Genomic DNA, 12,348 nt, shown 5'->3' with positions numbered 1-12,348 from the left:
CAGGTCATGATCTCAGGGTCCTGGGATCGAGCCCCATGGCTGCTCAGCAGGGAGTCTGCTTCTCCTTCTCCCTCTGCCCACCCCCAGCTCATGCTATCTCTCTCTCTAAAATAAATAAAATCTTTTAAAAAATAAAAAAATAAAAATAATTTTATTAAAAGAAATAAATACACAATTAAAAGTATATTTGTTCAACTTCCTATTAATAAATTAGAAGGCATTTTAGTACAAGAAAACCCTATATTATTTAAAAGGCATAAACCATGAAATAACCAGTATTCACCAAAACAAAAGCCTAATATTGGTAACACAAAGTTAATTCAGGGAAGGAGTTAGATTTTGTTTTGCTAACACTTATCTCACCACACTTTTAGAAATGGGCAAGTAAATTATTCTGATTAAGATAACTAATGGCCAACTCTGGAAAACAGTATGGAGGTTCCTCAGAAAGTTGAAAACAGAGCTACCCTACGACCCATCAATGGCACTACTGGGCATTTACTCCAAAGATACAAATGTAGTGATCCGAAGGGGCACCTGCACCCCAATGCTTATAGCAGCAATGTCTACAACAGCCAAACTATGGAAAGAGCCTAGACGTCCATCAGCAGATGAATGGGTAAAGAAGATGTATATGGTACGTATATACAATGGAATATTACTCAGCCACCAAAAAAATGAAATCTTGCCATTTGCAACGATGTAGATGGAACTAGAAGGTATTATGCTAAGCCAAATAAGTCAATCAGAGAAAGGCAATTATCATATGATCTCACCGACATGTGGAATTTGAGAAAGAAGGCAGAGGATCATAGGGGAAGAGAGGAAAAAATGAAACAAGATGAAACCAGAGAGGGAGACAAACCATAAGAGACTCTTAATCTCAGGAAACAAACTGAGGGTTGCTGGAGGGGAGGTGGGTCAGGGGATGGGGTAACTGGGGGATGGACACTGGGGAGAGTATGTGTTGTAATGAGCACTCGGTATTAATAAGACTGACGAATCACAGACCTGTATCCCTAAAACAAATAATACACTATATGTTAATTAACTGAATTTAAACTTTTTAAAAAAGGTAACTAATGATTAGGTAGATTCTTTTTAAACCTTGCTTTTGTTCCACATTCTATATAGGACCAGAGTATAATAAATTATGTTCATGAAGATATTCTGTGGAATTTATACCCAAAAGACGATAAAGATAGGAAAAACCATTTAGAGCAGCACTAAGACATAATCAACCAAATGTCCATTACAGAAAAATCACAATCGAAATAGAGTCCCAAATACCAAAGCATACTATTTTAAACTATTTTTAAACTTCCTTAAAAAAATGCAGTGTGTACCAATAAAAATTTCCTTTAAACATAACTGTAGAAAAGTAGTTTTCTGGAGTCAAGAGTCTCCAGGAGGTGGGTGGGGCGATGGGGTAACTGGGTGATGGGCATTAAGGAGGGCACGTGCTGTGATGAGCACTGGGCATTATATGCAACTAATGAATCACTGAGTATTATATCAAAAACTAATGATGTACTATACGTTGGATAACTGAATTTAAAAAAAATTTTTTTAAATAGTTTTTCATTTGGGTAGCTGACATTTGAACCAAAAAATTTTATCTGCATTCACCCAGAAAAATAAGAAAACAGTTATAGTCACAAAATCATAAACGAACCAAGAAACAATATGGAGTGAATATACATTTTTTTGCCAAATATATATAAATTTATTAAAGACTGTTCACATGACAGCAAATTATTTGTTGAGTCACTGTATGTGATGGTATCAAGGCAATCCTCAGAAGAAAATGAATTTAAAAGGGACATCTAACTTTTGGCTTTTATTGGTTTACCTTTCCCAAATCCATCTTTCTATAGTAGTATCTTCACATACTTAATAGTTTAGTGGCTGAACTATTTTTTAGTTATTTAAAAATATCAACATAATCTTATACTCTGATGATGTCACTGGTCAAACATGTTTTCTTTAGTCTATTAAAATGCATATAATCCATCCTGATATCAATATAATCTGGATAAGTTAATTACTACCTTATGTATTTTCTGGGCACAGGTTTAGAGAAATAGAAACATTAAGAAATAGAAAAATTACATGTGGGATATTATCTAGACACAATTTAGGATTCTATTGTGAAATTATTTTGCTGTCCTATATGAGAAAATCCTTCCTAGGAAGACAAAATTAGAAATCATCCATATTTTTTCTAGATCAAAAGTATTAGATATCACAGTATTAGGGTAAAGCAGTTGAACAGTTTAGGAAAATTGTCTTATTAATGGGATTTAAACTAGCATGCCACCAAAATAAAACCAGTTCTGCAGCACAGATAATATAATCATAAAGGCATCAGAAAGTCATAACCTCATAGTATCTATTCTCAAAAGCCTATAGCTCTCTTTTCCTAATGACTACTGAAACAAAGGAAGCTATATAAAAGTTGGGTAGTGGTCAAACTATTTTTGACAAGAGCACCAGGACCACTCAAAAGAGAAAGGACAGAATTTTCAACAAATGATGCTGGAAAAACTGGATATCCACATTCAAAAGAATGAAATTGGGCCTTACCTTCCAACATCAACAAAAATTAACTCAAAATGGACCAAAGATGTAAACATAAGAGCTAAAACAATAAAATATTTATAAGAAAACACAGGGGGAAAGCTTCGTGATATTGGACTTAGTAATGACTTCTTGGATATGACACCAAAAGCACAGGTAAACAAAAGAAAAAAGAAACAAATCAGATTACATCAAAATTAAAAACCTCTGGACATCACGGGACACATCAACAGATGTGAAAGGCAACTGACAGAATGGGAGAAAATATGTCACATAGCTGACAGGAGGTTAATATCCAGGCATAAAGAACACTTACAACTTAACAACAACCTGATTTAAAAAATGGGCAAAGGCCATACACAGAAATTTCCCCAAAGAAGATATACAAATGGCCAAAAAGCTTAAGAAAAATGTTCAACAGCAGTAATCACTAGGGAAATGCAAATCAAAACCACAGCAAGGTATCACTCCACACTCCACAGAATGGTTATCATCAGAAAAACAGAAAGTAAGTGTTGGCAAGGATGTGGAGAAACTGGAACATTTATGCACTGCTGGAATGTAGTGCAGCAGTTCCTCAAAAAAAATTAAACATAGAATTACTAAATAATCCAATAATTCCACTTCTGGATATATATGCAAAGGAACAGAAAGCAGGATCTTAAAGAGATGTTTGTATACCCATGTTCACAGCAGCGTTATTCTTTTTTTCTTTTTAAGATTGTATTTATGTGGCAGAGAGCACAAGCAGGGGGAGCAGCAGGCAGAGGGAGAGGGAGAAGCAGGCTGCCCACGGAGCAGGGAGCCTGATGCGGGACTTGATCCCAGGATCCTGGGATCATGACCTGAGCCAAAGGCAGACGCTGAACGACTGAGCCACCCAGGCGCCCCTGTAACTCACTTTTTATTTAGTTTCCCACTTTCTTTACATTTTACTATCTACTAATTAAGTCGGAAATTGTTCAGGAATTTAAAAAATTTCTGAGGAAATTTTGCTGTCTTATATTCCAGACACTTACATCTACATGAATCCTGTTGTATAACTTAATCTAAACTTTGTGAAATCCTTAAAATGCCCTAAAACACTAAAAAAGAAAAAAAATTCAAAAGGGCCAATTAAGGGAACCTTTATAAAATAAATTCCTTTATTTTATAAAGGAATACATATATAACGTATAAATAAATATATTTATAAATATAAATAAATATAAATATAAAAAATATAAATAATATATAAAATAAAAACCTTTATAAAATAAATTATAAAATAAATCCCATAAAAGATACGGGATTAAAAATTAGTGATAGGAAGACTCAACTTTGTTACCTTTCTGTGCCTGCTATGCAAGACAGAACATCAATTTTCCCATATATGAAGATTTTCACACTACACAGCAAGATTCTTATCATTTAACACATACACAAGTAAGATAACATAATGATACCTGAGCAAAAAGGTAGGCCATGACAAAGTCGTCAAGAAGAGGAGCTTCAGCACCTCGAGATATCCCATGCCGATAGGTTCTGTTGCTGCCATTACAATACCAGTAAGGAAAGTAAAATCTATGAGACAAAACATTCAATCAGCCTCCAAATAGTTCAAATATAAACAAACTGTGTACATACAACCACTTCCAGCATACTGAAAGGTATTATCCCATAACCAGAAAACACAGGTGACAGCGTTAAATGCAAGTTGGGGACAAAAGAAAATCTGGATAAGACCATGATAATGTAGACAGAAAATTCAAGAAACGTAAGTGTAAAATCAATATGCTGCCTGCTTCTATGTGCAGAATGCAGAAGCAATAGGAAACAGAGAAATATAAAAATAAAATATTAACAAATTTTTTTAATATTAATCCAGTAATACCAGTAAAGTTATAAATACTAAATTGAAAATACTAATTGGGTACAAATACAAATAACTGCTTCTTCTGTTAAGAAATGGAGGTTATCACAATGAGATATCACTTCATACCAGTCAGAATGGCTAGTATCAAAAAGAAATAATAAGTGCTGGCAAAGATGTAGAGAAAAGAGACCCTCCATGCACTATTGGTAGGACTGTAAATTGGCACAGCCACATGGAAAACAGTATGGAGGTTCTCAAAATACTAAAAATAGAATTACCATACAACTGGGTATAGAATTCCACTACTGGGTATTTATCTGAAGAAAATGAAAACACCAATTTGAAATGATATAGGCACTCCTATGCTTACTGCAGCATAATTTACAATAGCCAAGATATGGAAGCAACCTAAGTGTCCATCAAATGATAGAAAGATAAAGAAGATGTGGTGTATATATATATATATAATGGAATATTACTCAGCCATAAAAAAGAAATGTTGCCATTCACAACAACGTGGGTAGACCTAAAGGGTATTATGCTAACTGAAATAAGGCAGAGAAAGATTAATAACATATTTCACTTAATGTGGAATCTAAAAAAGCAAAACAAACAAAGAAGTTAAAAAGGAACAGACTAATAAATACAGAGAAAAAAACAGGTGGTTGTTGGGGGGAGGGGAGAATAGGTAAAACAGGTGAAGGGGAATTAAGAGGTACAAACTTCCAGTTTTAAAATAAATAAGTCATGGGGAAGAAAAGTACAACATAGAGAACATAGTCAATAATATTGTAATAAATGGATGGTGACAGATGGCAACTACACTTACCATGGTGAGCATTTTATAACGTATACAATTGTCAAATCACTGTGTCATCCACCTGCAGCTAATATAATATGTCAACTACACTTCAATACAAGTGAATGAATGAATAAAATAGGTTAAAAACTTGTCCTTCAAAGAAACAAAAATGTTTCTTAGTATCTTCCTAGCACTATACAAACATCCCCACAATCTAATTTTAGAACATTTTCATCCCCACTAAAAGAAACTCCATACCTAACAGTAGTCACATCCAAATCACCCCACCTACTCCCCAGCCCTAAGTTCCCACTAGTCTCTCTCTAAATTTGCCTGTTCTGAACATTTTATGGAAGTGGAATCACATAATATGTGGCCTTTCCTACCTTTTTTCACTAAGCATATTTTCAAGGACTATCCACGTTATAGCAAGTATTAGCACTTTGTTCCTTTTTATTGCCCAGTTAATATTCCCTTGTATGGATAAACCACATTTTGCTTCTTCATTCATCACTTGATGGACATTTGGGTTGTTTCCATCTTTTTGCTATTGTGGATAATGCTGCTAAGAACAGTGTGTACAAGGGCGTGTGTGTGTGTGTGTGTGTGTGTGTGTGTGTGTGTGTGTGTGTGTTTTCGTTTCTCCTGCATACATACTTAGGGATGGAATTGATGGATCATATGTTAATTCTATGTTCATCTTTTTGAGGAACAGCGAAACTATTTTAAAAAGTGGCTGTACTAGTTTACATCTGCAACAGCAACTTATGAGCATCTCAATAGTTCACATCTGTGCCAACACAAGTGGAGAGTTTAGCTAAGTTAGTCTTTGGTATTGCTGCCCTGGCGTCTGTTTTGTTTGGCCAAGAGGACTGCAGTGACCTGAAACTGACATTAGCCCCTCATGCAAGTGCATGCCCTAGAGAACAGCCCACTGAGTCAGAAGCAAATATCAGTTTCTGATACAACTTCCCAACAGTCTCCCCTGTCTCCCAGCACCTAACCCTTACTGAAGTCCCTTCAATAAGACTCCCATGTGGCTTATCAAATACCAGCTCTTTTGGCTTGAATTGAATTTGGAACCCCAAACCCTAGTAAAGGCATGTGGCCTAGGTCCTGTGTCTCTCTCTGTACTCCGCCTTGATCTCCCCGTATGGCCCCTGGAGGCCTGCGGGGCACTTCCTCCAGGACCTGCAAGTAATAAACTTCTCTAGTTTGGTTTCTCTTGTGCTCTGTTGCTGAAGCATGGCTATCTAGCCCCCTGTACTCTACTTAAAAAGTGATAATTTGACAAATTCATAACTTGTTATTGTCCATCTTTTATACCTTTGTCATCCTAATGGGTGAATTGGTATCCTATTGTGTTTATGATTTACATTCCTTTAAAGAATAATAATGTTGAGCATCTTTTCATGCACTTACTGGCTATTTGTAGGTCTTATTGAGAAAAATGCTATTCAAACGCTTTGCCCATATTTTCATTGGGTTATCTGTCACTGTACTATTGAACAAGAGTCCTTTAGGTATTCCAAATATAAAACCTTTATTAGATATGATTACAAACATTTTCTTCTATTTTGTGGGCTGTCTTTTCACATTCTTAACAGCATCCTTTGATGCACAAACATATATTTTGATGAATCCCAATTAATCTATTTTTCTTGTGTCGCTTGAGCTTTCGGTACCATACTGAAGAAACCATTGGCTACTCCTAAGTATACAAAGATGTACTCCTATATTGTCTTCTGTTTTACAGTTTTAGCTCTTAGATTTAGGTTTATGATTCATTTTAAGTAAATGTTTTGTATATAGTGTGAGTTAGTGATCTAACTTCACTACTATACGTGTGTATATTCAGTTGTCCCAACAGCATTTGTTGAAAAGAGCATTCCTCCCCATGAACTGTCTTAGCACTCTGTCAAATATCAATCACCATAATATCAGGGATTATTTTTGCACTCTTACTTCTATTCTATTAACCTATGTACCTACCCTTAAGACAGTACCACGCTTTCTTGATTACTAGAGTTGTGGAGTAAGTTTTGAAATTAGGAAGTGTAAATCTTCCAACTTTGTTCTTTTTCAAGATTGTTTTGCTATTTCAAGTCCCTTTGATTTTTTATATGAATTTACCACCAACTTGTCAATTTCTGTAGTAAAGACAGGATTTCAATAGAGACTGTACTGAATATACAGATCAACTTGAAGAGTATTTCCACTTAACAATATTAAGTCTTCTGATCCATAAACATGAGGTATCGTTCCATTTAGGTAAGTGTTTCTTTAAATTCTTTCAATGGGGCGCCTGGGTGGCTCAGTCAGTTAAGTGGCTGCCTTTGACTCAGGTCATGATCTCAGAATCCTGAGATTGAGCCCCATGTCAGGCTCCCTGCTCAGTGGGGGAGCAGCAGAGGGAGAGGGAGAAGTCTGCTTTTCCCTCTCCCTCTGCTGCTCCCCCAGCTTATGCTCTTGCTTGCATACCCTCTCTAATAAATAAATAAAATCTTTAAAAAATAAATTCCTGGGACCCTGAGATCATGACCCAAGCCAAAATCGACAACAGTCAGATACTCAACCAACTGAGCCACCCAGGTGCCCCTCCTTAGGATTTTTTATATACGAGATCATATCATCTGTAAATAAAGATTGTTTTACTTCTTTTCCAATATGCCTTTTATTTCTTTCTCTTTTCCCTGGCTAGACTCTATAGTATAGTGTTAAATAGAAGTGGTAAGAATAGTTATCTTTGTCTTGTTCCAGATCCCTGGGAGAAAGCGATCAGTCTTTGGCCATCATGGATAATGTTAGCTTTGGGATTTTTGTAGAAGCACTTCGTGAGACTAAGGAAGTTCCTTTCCATTCCTATTGTGTTGAGTATTTTTTGTGTCAAATGTTTTTTCTGTTTCTATTGAGATGATCATGTGGTTTGGGTCCTTTAACTAATACGGTACATTATAGTGCTTGATTTGGGGATATTAAAGCAACCTTGTATTTCTTAGAATAAATCCCATCTGGTCATGGTATTTAATCCTTTTTATATATATTGCTAGATTTGGCTTGCTAGTATTTTGAAGACTTTTATACCTGTATTCATAAGGGATACTGACCTATAGTTTTCATTTCTTCTGGATGCCTGTCTGGATTTGGTATTAGGTTAACACTGAACTCACAGAATGAGTTAGGAAGTGTTCCTTTCCATTTTTTGTGAATAATTGGTCTTAATTTTTCTTTGTTTGATAGGATTTACCACTGAAGCCACTTGGGCCTGGGCTTTTCTTTGTGGGAAATTTCTTTAAATTATTAATTCAATGTCTGTACTTATGAGAAGTCCACCAGACTTTGTTTCTTCTTTTGGCAGTTCCTATAGTTTGCTCTTTCTAGGCAATGGTTCACTTCATTTTGGTTATGTAATTTGTTGGCATTCAACTGTTCCCTATAATCTTTATTTCTGTAATGTCACAGTGATTGATGTTCTCTCTTCCTGACTTTAATAATTTAAGCTTCTCTCTTTTTATTTTTTTAAGATTTATTTAATTGACAGAGAGAGACACAGAGAGAGAGGGAACACAAACAGGGGGAGTGAGAGAGGGAGAAGCAGGCTTCCCACCCAGCAGGGAGCTAGATGTGGGGCTCGATCCCAGGACCCTGGGATCATGACCTGAGCCGAAGGCAGACACTTAACGATTGAGCCACCCAGGCACCCCTAAGCTTCTCTCTTTTTATCTTGATCAATCTAGCTAAAGATTTATCAATAGTGTTGATCTTTTCAAGGAACCAACTTTTGGTTTCTTGATTTTCTGTTGTTTTCCTTTCTCTTTTTCATTTATTTCTACTCTGATCTTTATTTTTTTTTTAATTTCTTTTTTTAAGATTTTATTTATTTATTTGAGAGAGAGACAGCAAGTGAGAGAGCGGTAGGCAGAGGGAGAAGCAGGCTCCCAGCTGAGCAGGGAGCCCGATGCGGGGCTCGATCCCAGGACCCTGGGATCATGACCTGAGCCGAAGGCAGACGCTTAACAGACTGAGCCACCCTACTCTGATCTTTATTATTTCCTTCCTTGACTTGCTTTGCTTTGAGTTTTATTTACTCTTCTTTTTCTACTTTCTTAAGGTAGAATGCTCTTGATTTGAGAACTTTTTCCTTTTTTAATATAGGTGTGCACAGCTATGAATTCTCATCTAAGCACTGTTTAAACTGCATACTATAAGTTGGTATGTTCATTTTTAGTCCTATCAAAGTATTTTCTATTTTCCCTTGTGATTATTTTCTTTGACCAAGTGGTTATTTAGAACTGTTGTTAATTACCACGTATTAGTGAATTTTCCAGTTTTCCTTCTGTTAATGATTTCTAAATTAATTCCATTGTGGTCAAAAAACATACTTTGCATGATTCCAATCTTTTAAAACTTACTGAGACTCATTTTGTAGACTAACGTGTGGTCTACCCTGGAGAATGTGATTGTGCTGCTGCTGGGTAGCGTATTCTACATAAGCATGTCTAGCTGGCTTATAGTGTTGCTCAAGTCTTCCTTTATCTTGCTGATCTTTTGTCCAGTTGTCCTATCCATTTCTGAAGAAAGTCATGTATTGACATCTCCAACTACTATTGTGGAATTATCTATTTTCCCCTACAATTCTGTCAGTTGTTGGCTTAATGAATTGTGCAGCTCTGTCATCAGATACAAATTATAACAATTATAAACAAATATTATGTTTTCCTGATTCATTAACTCTTTTATCATTATAAAGTGTCCCTTCTTTGTCTCTAATAACAATTTATATCTTTCAAGTCAATCTTGTCTGATATTAATATAGCTGCTCCAGCTCCTTTTTGGTTACTGAGGGCCTGTTATATCTTTTTCAATCCTTTACTTTCAGTTTAGTTGTGTCTTTTAAGGTAAAGTGTGCCTCTTATAGACAGCATGAAGAATAGGAAAAATTCATGAATTTGATGAGAAGCAATTTTTAATTCTTAAGAAGAGGTCAGCAAACTCTGCCTCACAGCCCCATTCTGGTCCACTGTTAAGTTTTTATAAATAAAGTTTTATTGGAACACAATCATGCCCATTCATTTACTTATTCATGGCTGTTTTCACACTATAATAACAGAACTGAATAGTTAAAACAGAGATAATAGAGCCTAAAATATTTACTACTGGCCTTTTACAGAAAAAGACTGTAGACCTCTGCTACACAGACCTTTTCAAATCAAAAGATACACTTGCTAATTGCAGAAAGTATAGTCATTACAGAAAGTGATAAAGAAAATATTCTTATTAAGATACTGATATTTTGTCAACCATATGTAGCATGTTAGCATGCTTCTTTTAAATGCAACTTTGTAAAGTCTTAAAACCTGCATAGAAGTCTTACATAATTTTGGATAGATTTAATCCTAGGTACTTTGCATTTTTTGTTGCTACTAGTTATTTTAAATTTCTGTTTGTTTGTGGAGTATAGAAACAGCTGATATTTTAACATATGATCATATAGACCTAGCACTCTTCTGAATGCTTATTATTGATGCCTATAAGTTTGTTTACATTGTCTATGTTAACAATCTTATCATCTCCAAATAATGACTCTTTGTTTCTTTGTTCTCAATTATTTTTTTTAAGGATTTTATTTATTTATTTATTTGACAGAGACACAGGGAGAGAGGGAACACAAGCAGGGGGAGTGGGAGAGGGAGAAGCAGGCTTCCCGCCAAGCAGGGAGCCCGACGCGGGGCTTGATCCTAGGACCCCGGGGATCATGACCTGAGCTGAAGGCAGATGCTTAATGACTGAGCCACCCAGGAGCCCCTTTGTTCTCAATTATTCAGTATTTTATTCATTCTTCTTGTCTTACTGTACTTGTTAGGAACTCCACTAAAATCCTAAATAGAAGCAGTGGTGGTGGCTATCTTTGTTTTCTGTCGTTTTTTGATTTTACAGAGATTGCTTCTAACATCTTAGCATTTGAGAATATTATTTGCTACCTGCTTTTGGTAAATACCCTTTACCATGGTAAGGATGTTTCTCTTGAGTCTTAGTTTTTTAAGGCTTCCTTTTCTTTCCTCTCTAAGATCATGAATGAGTCCATGCGCTTTTTTACTATGCAACACTGACTCTGCATGGAATGAATCTATTTCATAAGAGCCACAGGTGAAACTTATTTCTTTGTTCTATCCTTTTGAGTGGAAAAGTACCTCTAGATTTCTCTAAATTGGTATAATGTATTTCCATAAATTATGAAATGAATTAACTAATAATTTGAGCCTGTAAATAAACACTGGCAAAATCGTATCTTTCCTTCACTTCAACTCTAAAAAATTTATTAAAAAGAGATGTGAGATTACATTTTATTGCACAAAACACTGAATTTCCTGGGAAACTAACAATATTCCAAACATTTGGGATTTTGTTAGTAAAGGCCGTTCTCATCATTTTTAAATTTAATTATAATCATAAGTGGTAAAGTAGCATCCCACCAGAAAAGCTCAGAGCATTCTAGTGAAAAAATATGTAAAAATACGTCCTCTGGTGGACAAAATGTCTTAAATGAAGTTCTGGTCTCTATTATCAAGTACCTTGCAATTTAAAAATATGTTTGATTTCTCTCACTTCGCCTTTCACCATTAAATGAGTCACTTTATTGGAGAAAGTACCTTATTCTGTAGAGTACATTGTGCCTGGTTGATTCATCTATATGGAAGACATGGTTGGGCGGATACCAAATCCTTTCTGTTTCACTCATTAAAGCAAACATACTATGATACACAGGTGTGATTCCTAGGAAAGAAGGAGAAAAAGAAATGATTACAGACAATAACAAGTACATTTATATAACAACCATAATTTGTAATGGCATTGAAAGAACAACTCTTAATCAGCACAAATGCAGTAACGGTTGACATCTTTTGGTTCAACATGACTCACAACTGAATTTTTTTTTTTTTAAGACTTCATTTATTTGACAGAGAGGGACACAGCGAGAGAGGGAACACAAGCAGGGGGAGCAGGAGAGGGAGAAGCAGGCTTCCTGCAGAGCAGGGAGCCCGATGAGGGGCTCGATCCCAGGACCCTGGGATCATGACCTGAGCTGAAGGCAGACGCTTAACGACTGAGC

General features: G+C 35.7%; 1 protein-coding gene across 4 annotated transcripts in view; it reads right to left on the bottom strand.

Moving 5' to 3' along the window:
• Positions 1–12,348, bottom strand: part of JAK2 (Janus kinase 2) — a 151,088-nt gene that overhangs the window by 61,434 nt on the left and 77,306 nt on the right. For all 4 annotated transcript variants that reach the window (XM_025891541.2, XM_025891540.2, XM_025891542.2 and 1 more), the window contains 2 exons: positions 11,888–12,011; positions 4,026–4,143 (listed from right to left, as the gene is read on the bottom strand). In XM_025891541.2, the coding sequence (XP_025747326.1) occupies positions 4,026–4,143; positions 11,888–12,011 (242 nt within the window). The remainder of the gene's footprint in view (positions 1–4,025; positions 4,144–11,887; positions 12,012–12,348) is intronic.

This window comes from Callorhinus ursinus, unplaced genomic scaffold (assembly GCF_003265705.2).
Source record: "Callorhinus ursinus isolate GAN/ISIS: 27379988/994484 unplaced genomic scaffold, GSC_fseal_2.0 scaffold28, whole genome shotgun sequence".
NCBI classification, from domain to species: Eukaryota; Metazoa; Chordata; class Mammalia; order Carnivora; family Otariidae; genus Callorhinus; species Callorhinus ursinus.
Note: the sequence above shows the minus strand (reverse complement) of the source record. Positions and strands in the feature narration are given on the sequence as shown.